The 16,354-nt window shown below is 44.1% G+C and overlaps 1 protein-coding gene across 1 annotated transcript; it reads left to right on the plus strand.

The window, feature by feature from the left end:
• The first annotated feature begins 1,984 nt into the window (after positions 1–1,984).
• Positions 1,985–15,554, plus strand: ADRA1A (adrenoceptor alpha 1A). Its single transcript, XM_030964259.1, has 2 exons — positions 1,985–2,867; positions 14,386–15,554. The coding sequence occupies exons 1-2, from the start codon at positions 1,985–1,987 to the stop codon at positions 14,895–14,897; spliced, it is 1,395 nt and encodes a 464-aa protein (XP_030820119.1). The 3' UTR covers positions 14,898–15,554.
• The last annotated feature ends 800 nt before the right edge of the window (positions 15,555–16,354 follow it).

The following is a 16,354-nucleotide window of genomic DNA, read 5'->3' on the forward strand; positions in this document are numbered from 1 at the left end:
GCTGAGAATCTCCTTCCCAGATGCTCACAGGAGCTGTGCTGCCTTCTGAAGACTGAAGAGGTGGGTGTGGGGCAGACACAGCAGCTTGGGGTCTGCTCTTCCCAGCATCAGCTATCTCCACAGGCTGGGCAGTATTTGGTAATGATCACAATTATAACGCTCAGATAGGCTTGATGCAACACTCACTTTTCATGTATATGCTTAGATAATCTGTCCTTTTCTTCCTTGGGATTATTCCTCAACTTGTTCTATCTGGTAGGAAAGAAAATAAGATCCAATTCCATTTTAGTGTACTGAAGTAAAATACCCACAGTGTGATACCTACCCATCTCCCCCTTCCCCCCTCCTCCCTGCCTGTGAACTGGGAATTTTGGGGCTTCAGAGTTTGAAATGCTTTTGCCTACAGGAAAGTTCAACATGAAGGTTGGGAAATAGGACAGTTGTTACTGCTTAAAGTGTGATCTGAGGGACTCATCCCAAAGGACACTTAGAGAGTCCTTCCTCATCTGGGGTTTTACAGCCACAGTCTTAGTGGTGGTTTTTCACCTCTGATTAATAATTGGGATGGAAATTCTATATCCACATGGAGATATTGGGAAAGGTTTTGCAGCTCCCCCTTGCAGCTCTCCTCTCTGTATCCCCCAGGTCTCGGTTCCCAGGCTAATCCTCACTTTTCCATCTGAGGTACCTTTTCGCCATATTTAGTCAGCAAAGGCTGAGCTTGGCTTCCAGATACCCTGAAATGTTATGTCACTCACTAGGAGGCTTACTCCTTGCAACATCTTCTGCTTGGCTTTGGAGTTGCTTTTCCTTATAGATTTTCAAAATTGGCAGCTCAGCTGGACTAACACTTTAGTGGGGAAAAGTCTCACTAAATAAAGAAACTTGAGATTAAATTCTGGGCTTCTAAATCTGCTGCACAATTTGTATAGTCCTGAATTGTGTCCTGCAGGCTTCTGTCTTTCCTAGAACTGGTCTCTGAAGGTGAGCTAATAATAAGGATTGATGCCTAGCCCCATAAAGAAGGGAAAATTCAAGCAGGAGAACCCACATGGATCTCTCAGTTGCTGTTAAACAGTGCTGGGCTGGAAATGGTTGGTTCCACTGGCTGGAGCCAGCCTGAGGAAAGCACCCTAAAATAGCCTCCTGCTCTATTCATATATGGGAACCCTAGCAGCGAGTGTGGCTTCTGGGAATCGCATTGTTCCTGTTTTTGTCTTCTCCAGGGGGGTGAGGATCTGCAGAGAGCACGAGAGCATGGGCCGGTGCACACGGCAAACTCCACTCTTCCCCTCAGAGCAAGCCAGGAGCTGATGTATATGAGCTTTAATTTGCAGCCCAGGACCTCGACTGATGAGTGCTCCATGTATGGAAAGCTCTGACTGACAGCCTAAACCCTGGATGGGGAGTGATGGGTATCTCAAACAAAACTGCTGAGCAGACACAGCAGCAACCTCCACCCAGTCAGGTTTCTAAGCCAATTTTAAGGCAGAATCAGGACTAACACCAGGCAATTAAAAGCATCAGTGATTTCCTCTCAGGAGAAGCTAAATTGGAGACCCTTTGGAATATTTACTTTCCTTAAGTACAGAACCTTCCCCAGAAGACAGAAATTATTTGAACCTGCAGCTCCAGTATTTCTTATCACATAGCCCTGAAAAGTGGGACAAACAGCCTCAGGTTTTTGTAGCCCCACTTGTGCACCCCAAGCCCCAAGGAAAATGCAGAAGGAGTTAAATTTGACTTGGAACTGGTGAGTATCAACCATGTTATTCTGGTGAAAGCTTAGGAGCAAGGGTAGGTTTTCTAATATGTTCCTGGATCTTTCTCATTGCTTCTGGTGCCGCAGTCTTAAAACATTCTTCAAAACTCTTTTCCCCAGCAAGGCTAAGCAAGTGTTGCCTATAGGACCTTCCTGATCTTGTCACTGTTCCTGCCTGGAAAGGGGGTGAAGTTCAGCAGCCTCACATGGACATTACCAGCCATGGCTTTCCTTCCTGGAAACTCCTCTGAGTGCTCCAACTGCACCCACTCTGTGGAGTCCGTGAACATTTCCAAGGCCATCTTACTGGGTGTTATTCTAGGGGGGCTGATTGTTTTTGGGGTTTTGGGTAATATCCTGGTTATCCTGTCCGTAGCCTGCCACAGACACCTCCAGAGTGTCACCCACTATTACATCATCAACCTGGCTGTAGCTGACCTCCTCCTGACTTCTACTGTCCTGCCCTTCTCAGCCACTATGGAGATTTTGGGCTACTGGGTCTTTGGGAGGATCTTCTGCAACATCTGGGCAGCTGTTGATGTGCTTTGCTGTACTGCTTCCATCATGAGCCTCTGCATCATCTCCATCGATCGATACATTGGGGTGAGCTACCCACTGAGGTACCCCAGCATAGTGACAGAGAGGAGGGGCCTCCTGGCCCTGCTGTGTGTCTGGGCACTGTCCCTGGTCATCTCTATTGGGCCCCTTTTCGGCTGGAAGGAGCCAGCCCCGGAGGATGAGACTATCTGCCAGATTACCGAGGAGCCTGGCTATGTCTTGTTCTCAGCACTGGGCTCCTTCTACCTCCCCCTGATCATCATCCTGGTGATGTACTGCCGGGTCTACGTGGTGGCCAAAAGGGAAAACAAAGGGCTGACCTCTGGGCTGAAGACAGAGAAATCCCATTCTGAGGAGGTGACCCTCCGCATCCACCGCAAAAACATACCTGGTGCAAGCGGCTCTGCACCCAACCCCAAGAGCAAGCACCACTTCTCTGTGCGCCTGCTCAAGTTCTCCAGGGAAAAGAAAGCTGCCAAGACCCTGGGAATAGTTGTGGGATGCTTCGTTCTCTGCTGGCTCCCATTTTTTGTAGTAATGCCTCTAGGTAAGTAGAGCTAACCCCTGTGTGTCTTCCAGCACCTTCTGGGCAGGGAGGGCTGTGCTTGTGGCTGGATGTGGTAACGCTGATCAGAAAAGCTCTGAGGGAACAATTTTGTACTGCAAAGCTGTCAAAAAACCCAAACACTCACCACCACAAAGCAGGGACCATGAAAAAAACGCTAATGTTAAATGAGACCAAATCTGGTCTCTGGTCATGAGAAACAAAATTCTGAAAACCAGGGAAGCAATCCTGTACTTCTTCCACATAGAAAAAATTCTCTTTTGTGAAGTAGAGCAGATATGTGTGACCATCTCTGCTATAGGAACAGGATCTTTAGGGGTTTGTGTGTTTATGTTTGCAGCCAGGCGACTTAAACATGTAAAAGGTCAATATAAACACATTCAGGGTTGAAGTAGCTGTTCACAGATCTCCTGGAGTGCTCAGCATTGATGATTCCTACTCTAAGGAAAAAATATCTGCTTCCTATCAGGAAATTCATCCTGTGAGATACCATAACTCCTAACAAAGTTAATCTTTTAATCCAGATTTTCATATGACCAGTCAGGAGACAGCAGTGAGGGTCCTTCCAACTAATTTTATACTGCTCTGGATTGCAGCTTTTCTGGGAACTCATTGAGCCCACTGGCTGAACACTGGCTCAGCCACCATGCTGGAGGTGAATATTTATTCTCCAGTTATCATTCCAAAGTGGAGCAAAGCTGGGGATTTGTTCTGCTTTGCTGGAATATAAAGAAGTAATTGGAATTTTAATTAAACCTTGCTCAGTTACCTTTGATGCAGTTGAGGATGGAAAAGCAGAATACTAATTCCATACCTATAGCTGAGGGTGAAGGACATAGCTCATCACACTGGGTTGGGCTCTGCCATTAAATATTAGGTTTTTCAAACATGGAAACTAAAATCTGTGACTTGCTCAATTTCAGGGCTTTTCTTATGGAAAGGGCTTATGCTGTACAGGAAAAATAAAGTAAGATTTTATGGAAGCTTCAGGTAGTAAGATAACAATATGGACAATTCAGAAAAGGTAAAAGAGCCTTACCTAAACATGAAAAGAAAGGTTTGGGGATTTTCTTTTTTTTTTTTTTTTTTAATTCTGTTTTTCCAAACTTTAATAAATAACTGTTCTTTTTCAATTAACTCCTACTGGCATTACCAAGATTTGTCAAGACACACAAAAACCTGTTGCTAATGTGGAAAAACCCCAAAAGTCAGAATTTTTTCCTCTTGGTCAATACTGGGAAGTGCTGGATTGGAACTGTTTCCTAAGGAGAAGCCCTTGAGGGCCTGGCTTGTGCTGGCCAGGATGTCAGCACGTTGAAATGCTGCTTGCCAAGATGACTGAAACATACTCAAAAAGGGTTTGAGAGAATGCATTAAACATACTTTTCATCTGCAAATGTGATTGCCCACAGAGAGCTGTTGTTAATTAATTTGCTTTGGATTTCAGAAATCTTCTGGGCTCCAGAATGACTTTGTATCCTCCTTTGATCCCATGTAAGGAAACTCTGGAGGTTTTTTTCCTCTTTTTTTTTGGGAGGTTACTGGGTCTTTTTAAAGCATATATTATAGGGCTTTCAAAACCTATTTGTTGCTTTTGTCTAAGGACAAAAAAACGGATTAAACAGACGAGTGGCACTAAAAAAGTCCTCAAAAAAGCCAAGGACTCATCTTGATGCAGGGAACTTTCCAAAAGATAACAACCACTTTCAGGTCTATCCTGCACCCAGGCCCAATTGGGATAGGGAAGGGAAGTGATCCTGTCAGGGTCTGACTTTCCAGATGTATAAATCCTCCTTTCCAGATGTATAAAATCCTTTGTTGAAACCCTGGTGGAGGCTCATAGCATACATGGCTGGGCAACCAGAACTTGACCAGCTCTGCAGCTTTGTGGCCATGGGACAGACCAAAACATGGTCCCATCAACCATTCTGGAGGGATTTGACTGATGTGGAGGGGCCATACAGGGACATCGTTTACAGGTGGAATTGGACGGCTGGACTGAATGATCCAAGATATCTTTTCCAACCTAAATGCCTATAATTCCATGATTCCATCAGCCAGACCACTCCCAATGCAGATTGCCCACAAGACAGACACTCTTAAACTGCTACAGAAACCTTTTCAGACAACTGTGCTCATCATTCCATGCAGCACAACTTCCCCAAACCTAGATTAATTTCACTGTAATCTACAGCACCTTCAAGATTTCCACATCCATTAACATCCATTCTACCAGCCAAGAATTGCTTCCAAGCAAGAAACATTAGGTTTACGGAAGTGCATCATAAAGCAGGGTGGAAGCATTTGAGGTGTAGGTGTGGGAAGGGCAAGAGGGATGGAAAGATATCGAGAAAGGCACAATATCCATGTTGGCTGATGCTGCTGAAAATAACTGGAGAAACAACTGAAGTGTCCCTGCCATAATAAATTATTTGAATTGAAACTGGAGTGTAAATGTACCAGTTGCAGTCTGTGTAAGGAATGTTTTTTCTCTTAGTATCTTAGATTAAGTTTCATTCCAAAGGTTCTGTGCAAAATCCTTCAGCCCAATAATCCAACACACCTTCTTCTCACTTGGCTTGAAGTTTGTGGAAAAAACCAGGAGATTATAATCCTGTTGCAGGAAAATAAGTGAGGCCAATATTTGCTTTTCAAAACTTATGTAACACACAAGGTTGTCAGAGCTTTGGTTTCCACTGGTAGAAGTCAGGTTTGCTTTCCTGTGAACAGAACCAAGCAGAGCTGACCTCAGTGACAGCTTCAACTGACAGTTCAGTGACCACCAGACAAACACAAAATAAAAAAACAGAGACAGGAAAAAGCAGCTTTGAGCCTGTCTGTATCTCTTAGAGAGGGTTATGGAGAAGAGCCTGAGCTTATCTGCAGCTCCTGGGCCAAGGGGCAAGGGATTTGTGGGGAGAAGCTCAGATGCAGCTTCATCTGGGCAATCAGGGCTTGTTGGGCTCTAGCATGCCCAATCACAACCTGCATTTTTGGCTTTTTGTTCTCCTCTTGTAATTTTTAGAAAGGGATTATAGGATATATGTATATAGATGGACAGATGTAGAAAGACTCAGAGCTGGAAGAGCCCAGAAATCGGTGAAAGCCCCCACGGATGGAAGGTTTTCATGTCACAAGTGATAGAACAGACCTTGTCCTGTAACTGGAAGACATTTATATGTTGTTCTGGGAATTCTTCAAAAGGTTTCCTTTCAGCAAGATAAAAGACAGTACTTGGAGGTCGTTTTGAGGTGAAACATGCGCAGGAATGATGTAAAAAAGGGTTGGGGATGTTGCAAAAATGGTCCTGGCCTGGGACTAATGATTTGTCTTAAACTCTCAGAAGAGAACAAGTTCCCAGAGCTTTGCTTGTGGTCTGTTTTCTGTGGATCAGTTTGCAGGTGTTGCTTTCCAAAGCTGGAAGAAATAAAAAGGGAAAGTCTGAGCTAAGAGGCCACAGGGGAAAAAATCCTAAACTGTGCAAGGGAGAGGAAGGGTTTTAGCATTTGTCAATCATTCTCATGATTAAGAAAGCAAAAAAGAGGATCTGCTGGAGGGTATCTGTGTTTGTGGTCTAGGAGTAAATTAGTCTTGTGAACTGACACAAACACTGTCAAGGGAATCCTCTAATCCTGTCTGCAGATGGTTTCTATTTACTATTTTGTGGTATTTTTTTTAACAGAGTCAAAGAGGACCACTCTGCTTTCATTAGACATAAACCAGAAAAATAAAGTGCATTTTTCCGTCTCTGCTGTTGACACAACGTGACCTCTCAGAGGGTCACAAGGCTCAGAGTAGGAACACACATCAACTCAGACTCCCCACATTAATATTTCAGTGTTCTTTTAGTGAGAGAGGAAAAAAAGATATAAAAGTGGAAGAAAACCCTCAGAATAAAGCCCCAGCTCTTTCTCTGGATCCCAGCTGAGGGAGAGGAAGGATGCTTGCCCTCCTTGAGTCACGGAGAACAACACGGAGTGTGTGTGTGAGTTAAACCATTCAATGGGGAGAATTTCAGCCATTAAGATAAACAGACAAGATATTTCCATGGCAAGGGTTTTTTTAGGTTTTTTGCTGATCACAAGGCGCATTTTTCATAATCACAGATTGGAAAGGCACTGTTGGTCTGGGCTGATAATTCAGCTAATGACAAAGATCCCATGGACATCCCTGGGCTAACATTTCTCCACCATTCCCAAATCCTGAAATGTGTCCCAGTGACTGAAAACACAGCAAAGGAGGGGAGGAATCAATATTAAAACCCATTTATACTAAAAACAAAGGAGGGAAGGTCGATTAGCTGTGCTCTGCTTTGAGAGCCACTCCTGTGGCTGTCCTGTGTGTGTCACCTGCCACAGGAGCCTCATCCTTGTCTCAGAATATCCCTCCTCATGCAGCCACCACCTTCAAGTCCCCAGAGTAAAGGAAACAAGAGTGTCATTTTTCACTCACTCTCAAATGTCACAGCACAATTCAGGGTTGGGGAGTGATGGAAAGGCCGTGGTGAGTGATTCTCCCACCCCACAGAGAAAATGTCAGGATTTATCTGCAATTTGGATAATGGGAGAGGTACTTGGCTCTTGCTGAAGGGGATAATTTCTTATTTCTGACTCCAAGGATTCCAAAATCATGACAGACAACAAACTCATGAGGCAGCCTGAGACTGACTCAGATTCTCAAACTATTCTCTAGTTGTTGGTTTTTTTTAATTTTTAAAGGAAAATTACTATTTTATTTTAAGTGAATGACTTCAAGAGTGAGGGCTTCAGGGCAAATATCAAATATCTCCAAAATGTCAGCAATGGGATCCAGACCCATTCCACTGCGGTAAGAGCTTGGGAACTGGAACTGGAGTGACAATTACATTGATTTGTGAAACAATGTGATTGTTTGGGTTCACACGGGTAACAAAACCTCAATTTACCTTCCCATGGTTTTTTATCAGCTTTCTAAATCTGCAGCTGCCCACAGCAAATCTGGAAATAGTTGCTTGCTGAGACATTTCCCAGAAATATCATCCATCCTAAGTGGGTACAATATGAAACAGAGCATAAATTAGGTCTGAAATAATCCAAATCATCAGAGCAGTGTTCCCAGACTGACCCATTCCTGCTGCCTGACCATTTCACCTCTCACCTGTGCCCAGACACCCTCATGGTGCCGTAGAGAGCTGAATTCAGGGATTTGGGAGAGAAAACCAACTCGCTCCTCCTTCTATGTCTGTTTATTATGCATCAGCAATAGCCAAACACAAAGTCCCTCTCATTTTCCCTCAGGAATAGCCAAAACATTCCAGGCCCTGGGGAGGCACAGCTGGAAAGTGCAAGACTTCCTCACATCACTGCTTTTTTTCTGTTCTGGTTGTGTTAGTTGGATTGTGCAGAGTCCAGGATCATTTCCTACTGTCCAATGGTTCCTTGATACCATTTTTTATTCCATAAAAAATACTTCCCATAAGGGAACAATGAGAGCATATAGGAGAGGTCATGTGTGTACAGGGGGCAGCTTTCAATGTCTGCAACAACATATATATCTGTATGTGTGTATGTATGTATATCTTATATATACTTCTTTTTATAAATACACTTTCCAGAGGGTGGATTGAATTATGACCTGAGATGCAGCATAGAACACTTAGAGAATAAAGTTTAGAGCTAACACTGGGCTTAGGAACACAAAATGTAGCATATTTATCAATGTCTGTAGAGCCATGAGAGATTAGGGAGGCCATGGTACACAGTTAATTCCCTTTGGAATATCATTGCTCCTCTGTGCTTCATCCTCTGGGTCTTTATGGCTCTGGAAGACGTGATGCCCTCTGGACTGACTGCTTCAAGACAGATCCCAGGACCTGAGTTCTGAGCTTTGCTTCCCTGTAACCAGAGCACTCTTCCTGTTCCCAGCCTGAAAGGGCTTCAAGAGCTGGAGAGGGACTTGGGACAAGGGAATTACAAAACAAGTGGAAATGGTTTCCCAATGCCAGAAGGTAGGGTTAGATGGGATAGTGGATGGTTCCCTGGGAGGTGGGGAGGGTCTGGGAGGGATTTCCCAGAGAAGCTGTGTCTGCCCCAGATCCCTGGCAGTGCCCAAGGCCAGGTTGGACAGGGCTTGGAGCACCCTGGGATAGTGGAAGGTGTCCCTGCCCATGGCACAGAGTGGCACAGGGTAGGATTTAAGGTCCTTTCCAACCCAAACCATTCTGGAATTCTCTATGGACACAACTCTGATCTCCCCCATACACTGAAGCAGCATCACCCTCACCTGACCTCTGTGCTCTGTCTCAGTCACCATATTTAAGCTACACAAAATAAAAAGAGGGAGGAAAAGCACCAAACCTTAACAGAGCTGCAAGATTCAGTAGCAGAGATGGATTTGTAGTAGAGATGGATTTATAGCTGTGATGGATTTGTAGTACAGATGGGTTTGTAGCTGAGATGCTTTTTAACACCACAAAGGGTTCGTGAGTCACACAGATATATGGGATCTGATTCCTATGGTGCTGGCAGCAATGATGCAGAGTAAATAACACACGCTTTTACAGTCTGGCAGATTCCAAAACCCTCTCTGCTATCCATCATGGCTGGTTTTTAAACAACCCATAATCAGGAAGCTCTTGTGACAAATGACAAAGTCAAATAACAGTTGTGGGAATGAATTAGCACTTACTCACCAGGAGGGATGTAGCAAACTTACCTCTCAGAGCTGAAGAAACTTCCAGCTGAAAAACTGGAAAATAAAAGATGTGGGAACAAAATGCAATCCTGACATTTCCAGGGATGAGTGATGAAACACTTAATGGCAAAAGATCTCGGGAGGCTCATAGTACATTTTATTTTATTTACTTTAACAAGAAGCAATTGTATTGTGCTACTGACACTTGAGTCGCCTCAACATTTTGAAAACAAAGCAGGAATTGCAGTGTCATTTACTCAATCCATGATTCAAAATGCATTAAAAGACCCCTTGAAACTTTCTTTACTGTTCCTCCAGCACAGACTGCAGGGGGACAGTGTAGGGTGAAGCCTTTAAACTTTAATCAGGTTTGCTGCTACTTACGACTTAATTCCTGACAGCGTGCAAAGGAAGATATTAAGGCCAGTGAATAGCACAGAGAATTAATTTCAAGGGTGAAAACTTAATATATTAGCTGCTGTTAACCCTCCAGTTCTCCTAGAGGACACCTGGATGGCACCTGTGATTCCACCTGGTCTGGAGTGAGAGGACTGGAAAAATTTGCTCTGAGAATTAGGTGCAAAAATTCTGCTTTCTCAGCCCTGGGTGATGGTGTCCAGGTGTCCAAACTTTAACTGACATGAACTGGCAGTCACCAAATGGTCAAGGATTGAACGGAAATGCTCATCCCACTCCACCTACTTTCCCTGTGCTCACTGCTCTGTAGGGAACATGTACCATACACCCCAAAAAAGACATAATTCACCACACTTGTTTAATCTCATTATTAACTACGTTCATTGTTTTAAAAAAATCCCACAAAATCTTTGTTTTATTTCTCCTTTGAGTTCATCTGACCTAAGCTGTCCATTTTGAGAGCTCAGCACTGAACAAACTACTTTGTCACCAGGTTTGAAAATGCCTCCTGCTCATTAACAGATCCATCAGCCACTGAGATTGATCACAACAACATCAGTGAATATTAAAGGTTTGCAAGAAAGGGACATGTTCTTAGGATTCTGTGGGGAGGAATGACATTCCTCAAGGATTTGGAAAATAAGATATTTTTCCCCTCTTTCTAGATACTCAGGTAGCCAACAGGAAATGTTATGGAATATTTCTGAGCTACAGAGGTAACTGTGGGGCTGCAATAGAAGGACAGAGATTTAGGTGGCCCCTGAGTGTCAAACATACCCTACAGGGAGGCTAGGGGGGAGTTTTTACCAGGGCATGCACTGATAACACAGAGGAGAATGACTTTGGGGTGAAGGAGGGTACACTTGAATCAGATATTGGGAAGAAATTCCTCCCTGTGAGGGTGGTGAGGGACTGGGGTGGGATGGATTTCCTGCAGAAGCCGCAGCTGTTGCATCCCTGGAAGTGTTCATGGGCAGGTTGGAGCACCCTGGAATAGTGGAAGATGTCCCTGCCCATTGCAGAGGGCTGGAGTTAGATAATCTTTATTTCCCTTCCAATCCAAACCGTTCCATGATTATCTGAAAGCCGGTGTGTAGTGGAATCTGTAGATAGCAAAGTCTCTGTGCTGTTAAAACTCCTTCATTTTCTTTCACTGCGTATTATTCCAAGGCAACAACGAGTGTCTCCACTGATGAACCAAAAAAGGCTACATTAATAAATTAACATGCAGATCCCACCCCAAAAAAAGAGCAAGGGACAGACTCTGACACTGGCTGTTTTCTATTTTTATCAGCCTTTGGCACAGCCCTTGCATTCCATCTGGAGGGAGCGAGGAGTTGCAGCAAACAGGAATTGTCATTGTTTACCCATTTTTACACTTGGCCTCACACTGCTGAATCCATATACTGGGATTTGGTTCACCTTTTCTTGCACCACAAAATGGGAAAGCAGCAGATACGTAGCATTTAAATAAGGAAACAGACCAAAAACTTGAGCATAATTTGGGCATTTAGAAGCCTTTCATTATTTTTCATCTGCCAATGACTTCAGCCAGAAAGTTCTTTGAGAATGTTATTTAGTTGTTTTTCTCTAAAGGAGAGCAGCATTAATTTGCTGAGAAAAAAATTAGGTTGTGGATACGTGCGCTTACTTGTGCTTCATTGCAAAACAGCATTTGTTTTCTTTAGCAAAATCTTTTTGAGCAGTGAGACTCATGCTTTGTGCCCAGGTCATACCTGAGGTTGCAATCAGAGGTTCAGCTGCCCCAGTACAGAAACAGAGCTCCTGTGGCATGTTCTGCACTGACTGGGGAAGAGACAGCTTTGGGAAAGGCTTAGTGCCCCTAAAGAGGCTCCAAGAGAGCTGGAGAGGGACCTGGGACAAGGCCTGGAGGGACAGGGCAAGGGGAAATGGCTTCAGACTGACAGAGGGCAGGGATGGAGGGGATATTGGGAAGGAATTTCTCTCTGTGAGGGTGTAGAGGGGCTGAGAGAGAATTCCTAGAGCAGCTGCGGCTGCCCCTGGATGGCTGGAGGTGTTCAAGGCCAGGCTGGACAGGGCTTGGAGTGGACAGTGTCCCTACCCATGGCAGGGGGTGGCACTGGATGGTTTTTAAGGTCCTTCCCAACCCAAACCATCTTGTGATGATTGTGATTTGGTGTCACTTTGCTGCTGCTATAGCACACACACACACACACACAGAAATTTATTGGGCAGGAGACCTTTCTCCTTTTTAATACCTTCATTTGGGTGGGAAGAACTGATGGGTTGCGCTCATGTCCCCACTGCTTCGAAGAGCACCACGGAGGAGATGGAGAAGTGCAGCTTTGTGCACTGGTCTGCAGGCAGAGCTGGAGCTTCGGTCCTCACAAATGCATCAGAACACTCCTCAGTTTTTTAGTTTGACATTCGAGGTCCTCTTTCCAGCTGACATCTTTTAGCTTAGGGTGAGGGGTAAAAAGGATCTTAGCGGATACTGGATTCTGTTCCTCACGTCTAGACATCACTTCGATCCCTCAATTCTTGTTGGTTCCTTGTTTTTAGGGGGTTTTTTCTAGGTTTGGTGAGGGACTTCTTCATTTGTACACCAGCCCCGATGTCATTTGCATGCCAATCCCGATGTCCCCTCCTCTTCACTGTCCCGGGTGCCATCCTCCAGGAAGCAGCAGGGTGCCACTCGACACAAAAGGGGAATTCCCAACCATCAACAACAGGTAGTTAACAAAAAACTATTTACTACAGGTGATTACCACAACAAACAGTTAGAACTCCACCCTGGCAGCAACTGGCTCAACCTGTGAACTCTGCAACTTTTAAAAAAATGGGCAACTTTTCTACTCATAACATACACAAACTGGTCCGAGGTCAGAGACCCCTGCAATGCTTCTCACTCTGCCCCGTGTCCTGTCCCCTCCCTGGGCCGTGTGCTTTGCTCAGGGTGCAGAAGCTGCTGCTCCCACAAGATCGCTCCACATTTCCCCGCAGATCCCGTGTTCAGCAAGATGAGCAGGTTATTAATCACCCTGCACCAGGAGTGTCTCTGGCCGAGGCAGGATTTTGATGGGTTCCCACACAGGCAAAACCATCCTAAGAATTGGTGTGGCCCCTCGAAAGCATTTGCTGCAAGTGCTGCAGATTTGTTTGACAAAGACTGAGGAAAAAGGGCGGAGCTGTTGAGCAGCTCTCAGATTTCAATCAGAACATCCTCAGAGGGCATTAACAGCTTTTCCTCGGCCACGAGAGGTCGAGGGAACAGATCAATCCCTGTAAAGCTTAGGAGCTGCTCCCAGACATGGTTAAACTGCAGAGGATGATAGATGCATTGATGTCTGAACCTTCCACAGTATTTCTTCCACATGCTTACAGTTTTTTCCAGAGGAAGCATAAAGACAAGCATTTGCCAGTGCTAAAAGTCCTGTTTATTATAAATTTGAGTATAAATTCCAAAACAAGCCAATTTTGTTTCCGTGAGGGGTTTTTTGTCGTTGTTTTTTCTTGGGTTTTCTTTTTTGTTGGTTTTTTTTTTTGTTTTGGTTTTTTTTTTTTTTTTTTAATAAAACCAAACGTTTGAATCAGGAAAAACATTTTCAAGATTTGAAATCAGCAGATAACTCATCATTCTAAAGAAAAAGAAATGCCAAGGCCAAAGTACTTTCTTTACTAAGGAAGCAGTAAAGAAAGTTCTTGCTCTTTGAATCATCTTTAGAAGGTAACATTGCAAGTATATATCAGAATATGTGTGTGTATAAATACATAAAAATAAAAATACTAAAATTAAAATTAAAAATATATACACACATCTCATGGCTGCCTATGAGACCCTCCCCAGTGTTCCTTGATATGAGAAGGAAACTTTCTTTTAATTTCTCTCATTTAGATGCATTTGATGAGGCAGGGTATGGATACTTAGATTTTCTGAAGGTTTCGGGGAATATCAGTACCCAATACTTCATAATTTCAAGCAGTTTTAGCTGTAACACAGTCAACTCTAATCCCTTTTTTCTCTAACCCTCCTGAAATGGTGGGATTTTCTTGCCATCTGAAGCCCCTTGTGATGACCTCCAAGATATTGCTGTCATATGGGTAATTAATCTTGAATTAGGAGTCCCTGCGGAAGGAATTTTCCTCTATCCCTGGAATCAGCCCTCTGGCTACCTCTCTAGCTGTAAATGGGAATATAATTCTTGTAATTATAAAATAGCTGTCTTGACCTGGTTTCTGATGGAACATCCATGTAATAGTATGACACCACAGATTCTGAAACACTTGTTCCTGCAGGAATTGTGTTTCCAATCATAATTTTTCAGGACAGAACAGAATCCTATTTATTTTTTCCAGTGTTTTAGTTTCTTTGGTTACCTGCAATTCCTCACTGCCTCTGCCCTAACACTCTGTGTATTTTCCATTTTAGGCTCTTTCTTTCCTGCAATCAAACCCCCGGACACACTTTTTAAAATAACATTTTGGCTGGGATATTTAAACAGCTGTATCAACCCCATCATCTATCCATGCTCAAGTCAAGAGTTCAAGAAAGCATTCCATAACGTCCTGAGAGCTCAGTGCCTCCTGAGGAAGCAGCCAGCAATGAAGCAAACACCCAGCCTCAACCTCAACCATCCTGCAGGCCAGAGCATGGAGAGTGGCAAAGGGGTGGTCCGGATCCCTGTGGGATCAGGAGAAACCTTCTACAAGATCTCCAAGTCAGACAGAGTTTGCGAGTGGAAGATCTTCTCCACCGTGCAGGGTGTGCCCACCAAAAATGCTGTTTCCAAAGACTGCATAGCTGCCAAAGCCAAGAGCAAAGGGTTCCTGCAGGAATGCTGCTGTGCAGGCACTTCAGGGAGTCTTGTCCATGAGAACTGCAAAGTGCCAACCATTAAAATCCACTCAATCTCCTTGAGTGAGACTGGGGAAGATGTATAACCAGCTGGGTGCACTAGGCTGGCAACTTGGGGACTTCATGGGATGTCACTCTTTTTATGGGGAAGTAGGAATAGGCATGATAGTTGAAAGGATCCAGGTATGAACAGGTGAAACAGGGCCAAATCTTCAGAGGAAGGATGTCTGTGAGTGCTGGGAGCATGAATGGAGCCCGTCAAAGATAGTGCATGGCTTCAGTGGATGTTATTCTGAGAGTCCAGCATCTCCAGGTGTTTCCTTGGCATTTAAAAGCTTTATCTCTTTATTCTCCTCCTTTAAAGTTCCCACTGCTCTCATTTAGGCAATGGAGGAGAAAGCGAGAACCACAAAGACCCTGTGCTGATTTCAGCCTTGACACTCTCTGGCAGCTCCACCTTCAGAGCCATTTTGTGATTCCACCCCTCCCCGTAAAGCCAAACCTCACCTTTGGATTTCAGTCAACTCCATTGCCAAGGAAAACTTGATCCAAGTGACTGCACTCCACCAAGCTTCAGAGGCCAAGGAGAACTTTTCCTTTTTGTACAATCAGCCTCCATTATCTCCACACCATACCAAATGAAAATTTGCATGTGTACCTGGTTTGTTCAGACGATCCATGTGCCTTGATGCAAGTCTAATAAAACTCAAAACTAGGTAAGTCCTTATCAAACAAGGCTCAAAACTCACTTGCATTTATCCTTTTGTTTTTCATCTTTTGAGTCCCTCAGGACCCTGCTGAAAGGTTCAGTAATTCTTTGCTCAGGTATTCAATAGCCAGATCAGTGCCACAGTCACTGGAAAACCTACAGATCTTTCCTGTCTCCCTGCCCAGTGTTTTGGTACTTTCCTTTTCCTGACTCCTTCAAGTTGGGAAGTGACCAAGTGCTCAAAGCTTTCTGTGAGATCTTGGTACTCTGGAGTCAGGAATTTTCTCCTTGTTTTAAGCAGGGGGAGTTAAACATGTTAAAAGGCTTAAGGATGTCCATCCCCACGAGAAAGGGCCATCCCTTGGGAATTTAGGAGAAAAGCATTTGGAAGCATGTTATATTTTAATACAGCTAATCCAAATAAATAAATAAATGAGATGGCCAGCATCTGGAAGAAATAGTGGGAGGAATTCTCTGTACAATATTAGAAATAAGCCGCTCTTGACATAACTCCTCCTGAGCCTGCCAAGTAAGAATTCAGCTCCTTGAAACATGAGCACATGAGCCCCTACTCTTGTCTCTGTCAGCTGCTGTGCTGAAGATCCACTGCCTTGAAAAGGGAAACAGCTCAAGATAAGGTTCATTATCACAGGACAGGGTCTTGAAACAACACCTTGGTGGTGTTGATGAGAAATTATTGTTTATTTATCTCTCACTCAGTATTAAGTCCCCAATGTAAAGAGGATTTGTCTCCTATGTCTTTTGTTTATGCACTCACAGAACACAAATCTGTTGCACGATCCCAGTTTTATCTTAAATAAGAAATCCACCTCA

The sequence above is a fragment of the Camarhynchus parvulus genome, chromosome 22 (genome assembly GCF_901933205.1).
Source record: "Camarhynchus parvulus chromosome 22, STF_HiC, whole genome shotgun sequence".
In the NCBI taxonomy this organism is placed as follows: Eukaryota; Metazoa; Chordata; class Aves; order Passeriformes; family Thraupidae; genus Camarhynchus; species Camarhynchus parvulus.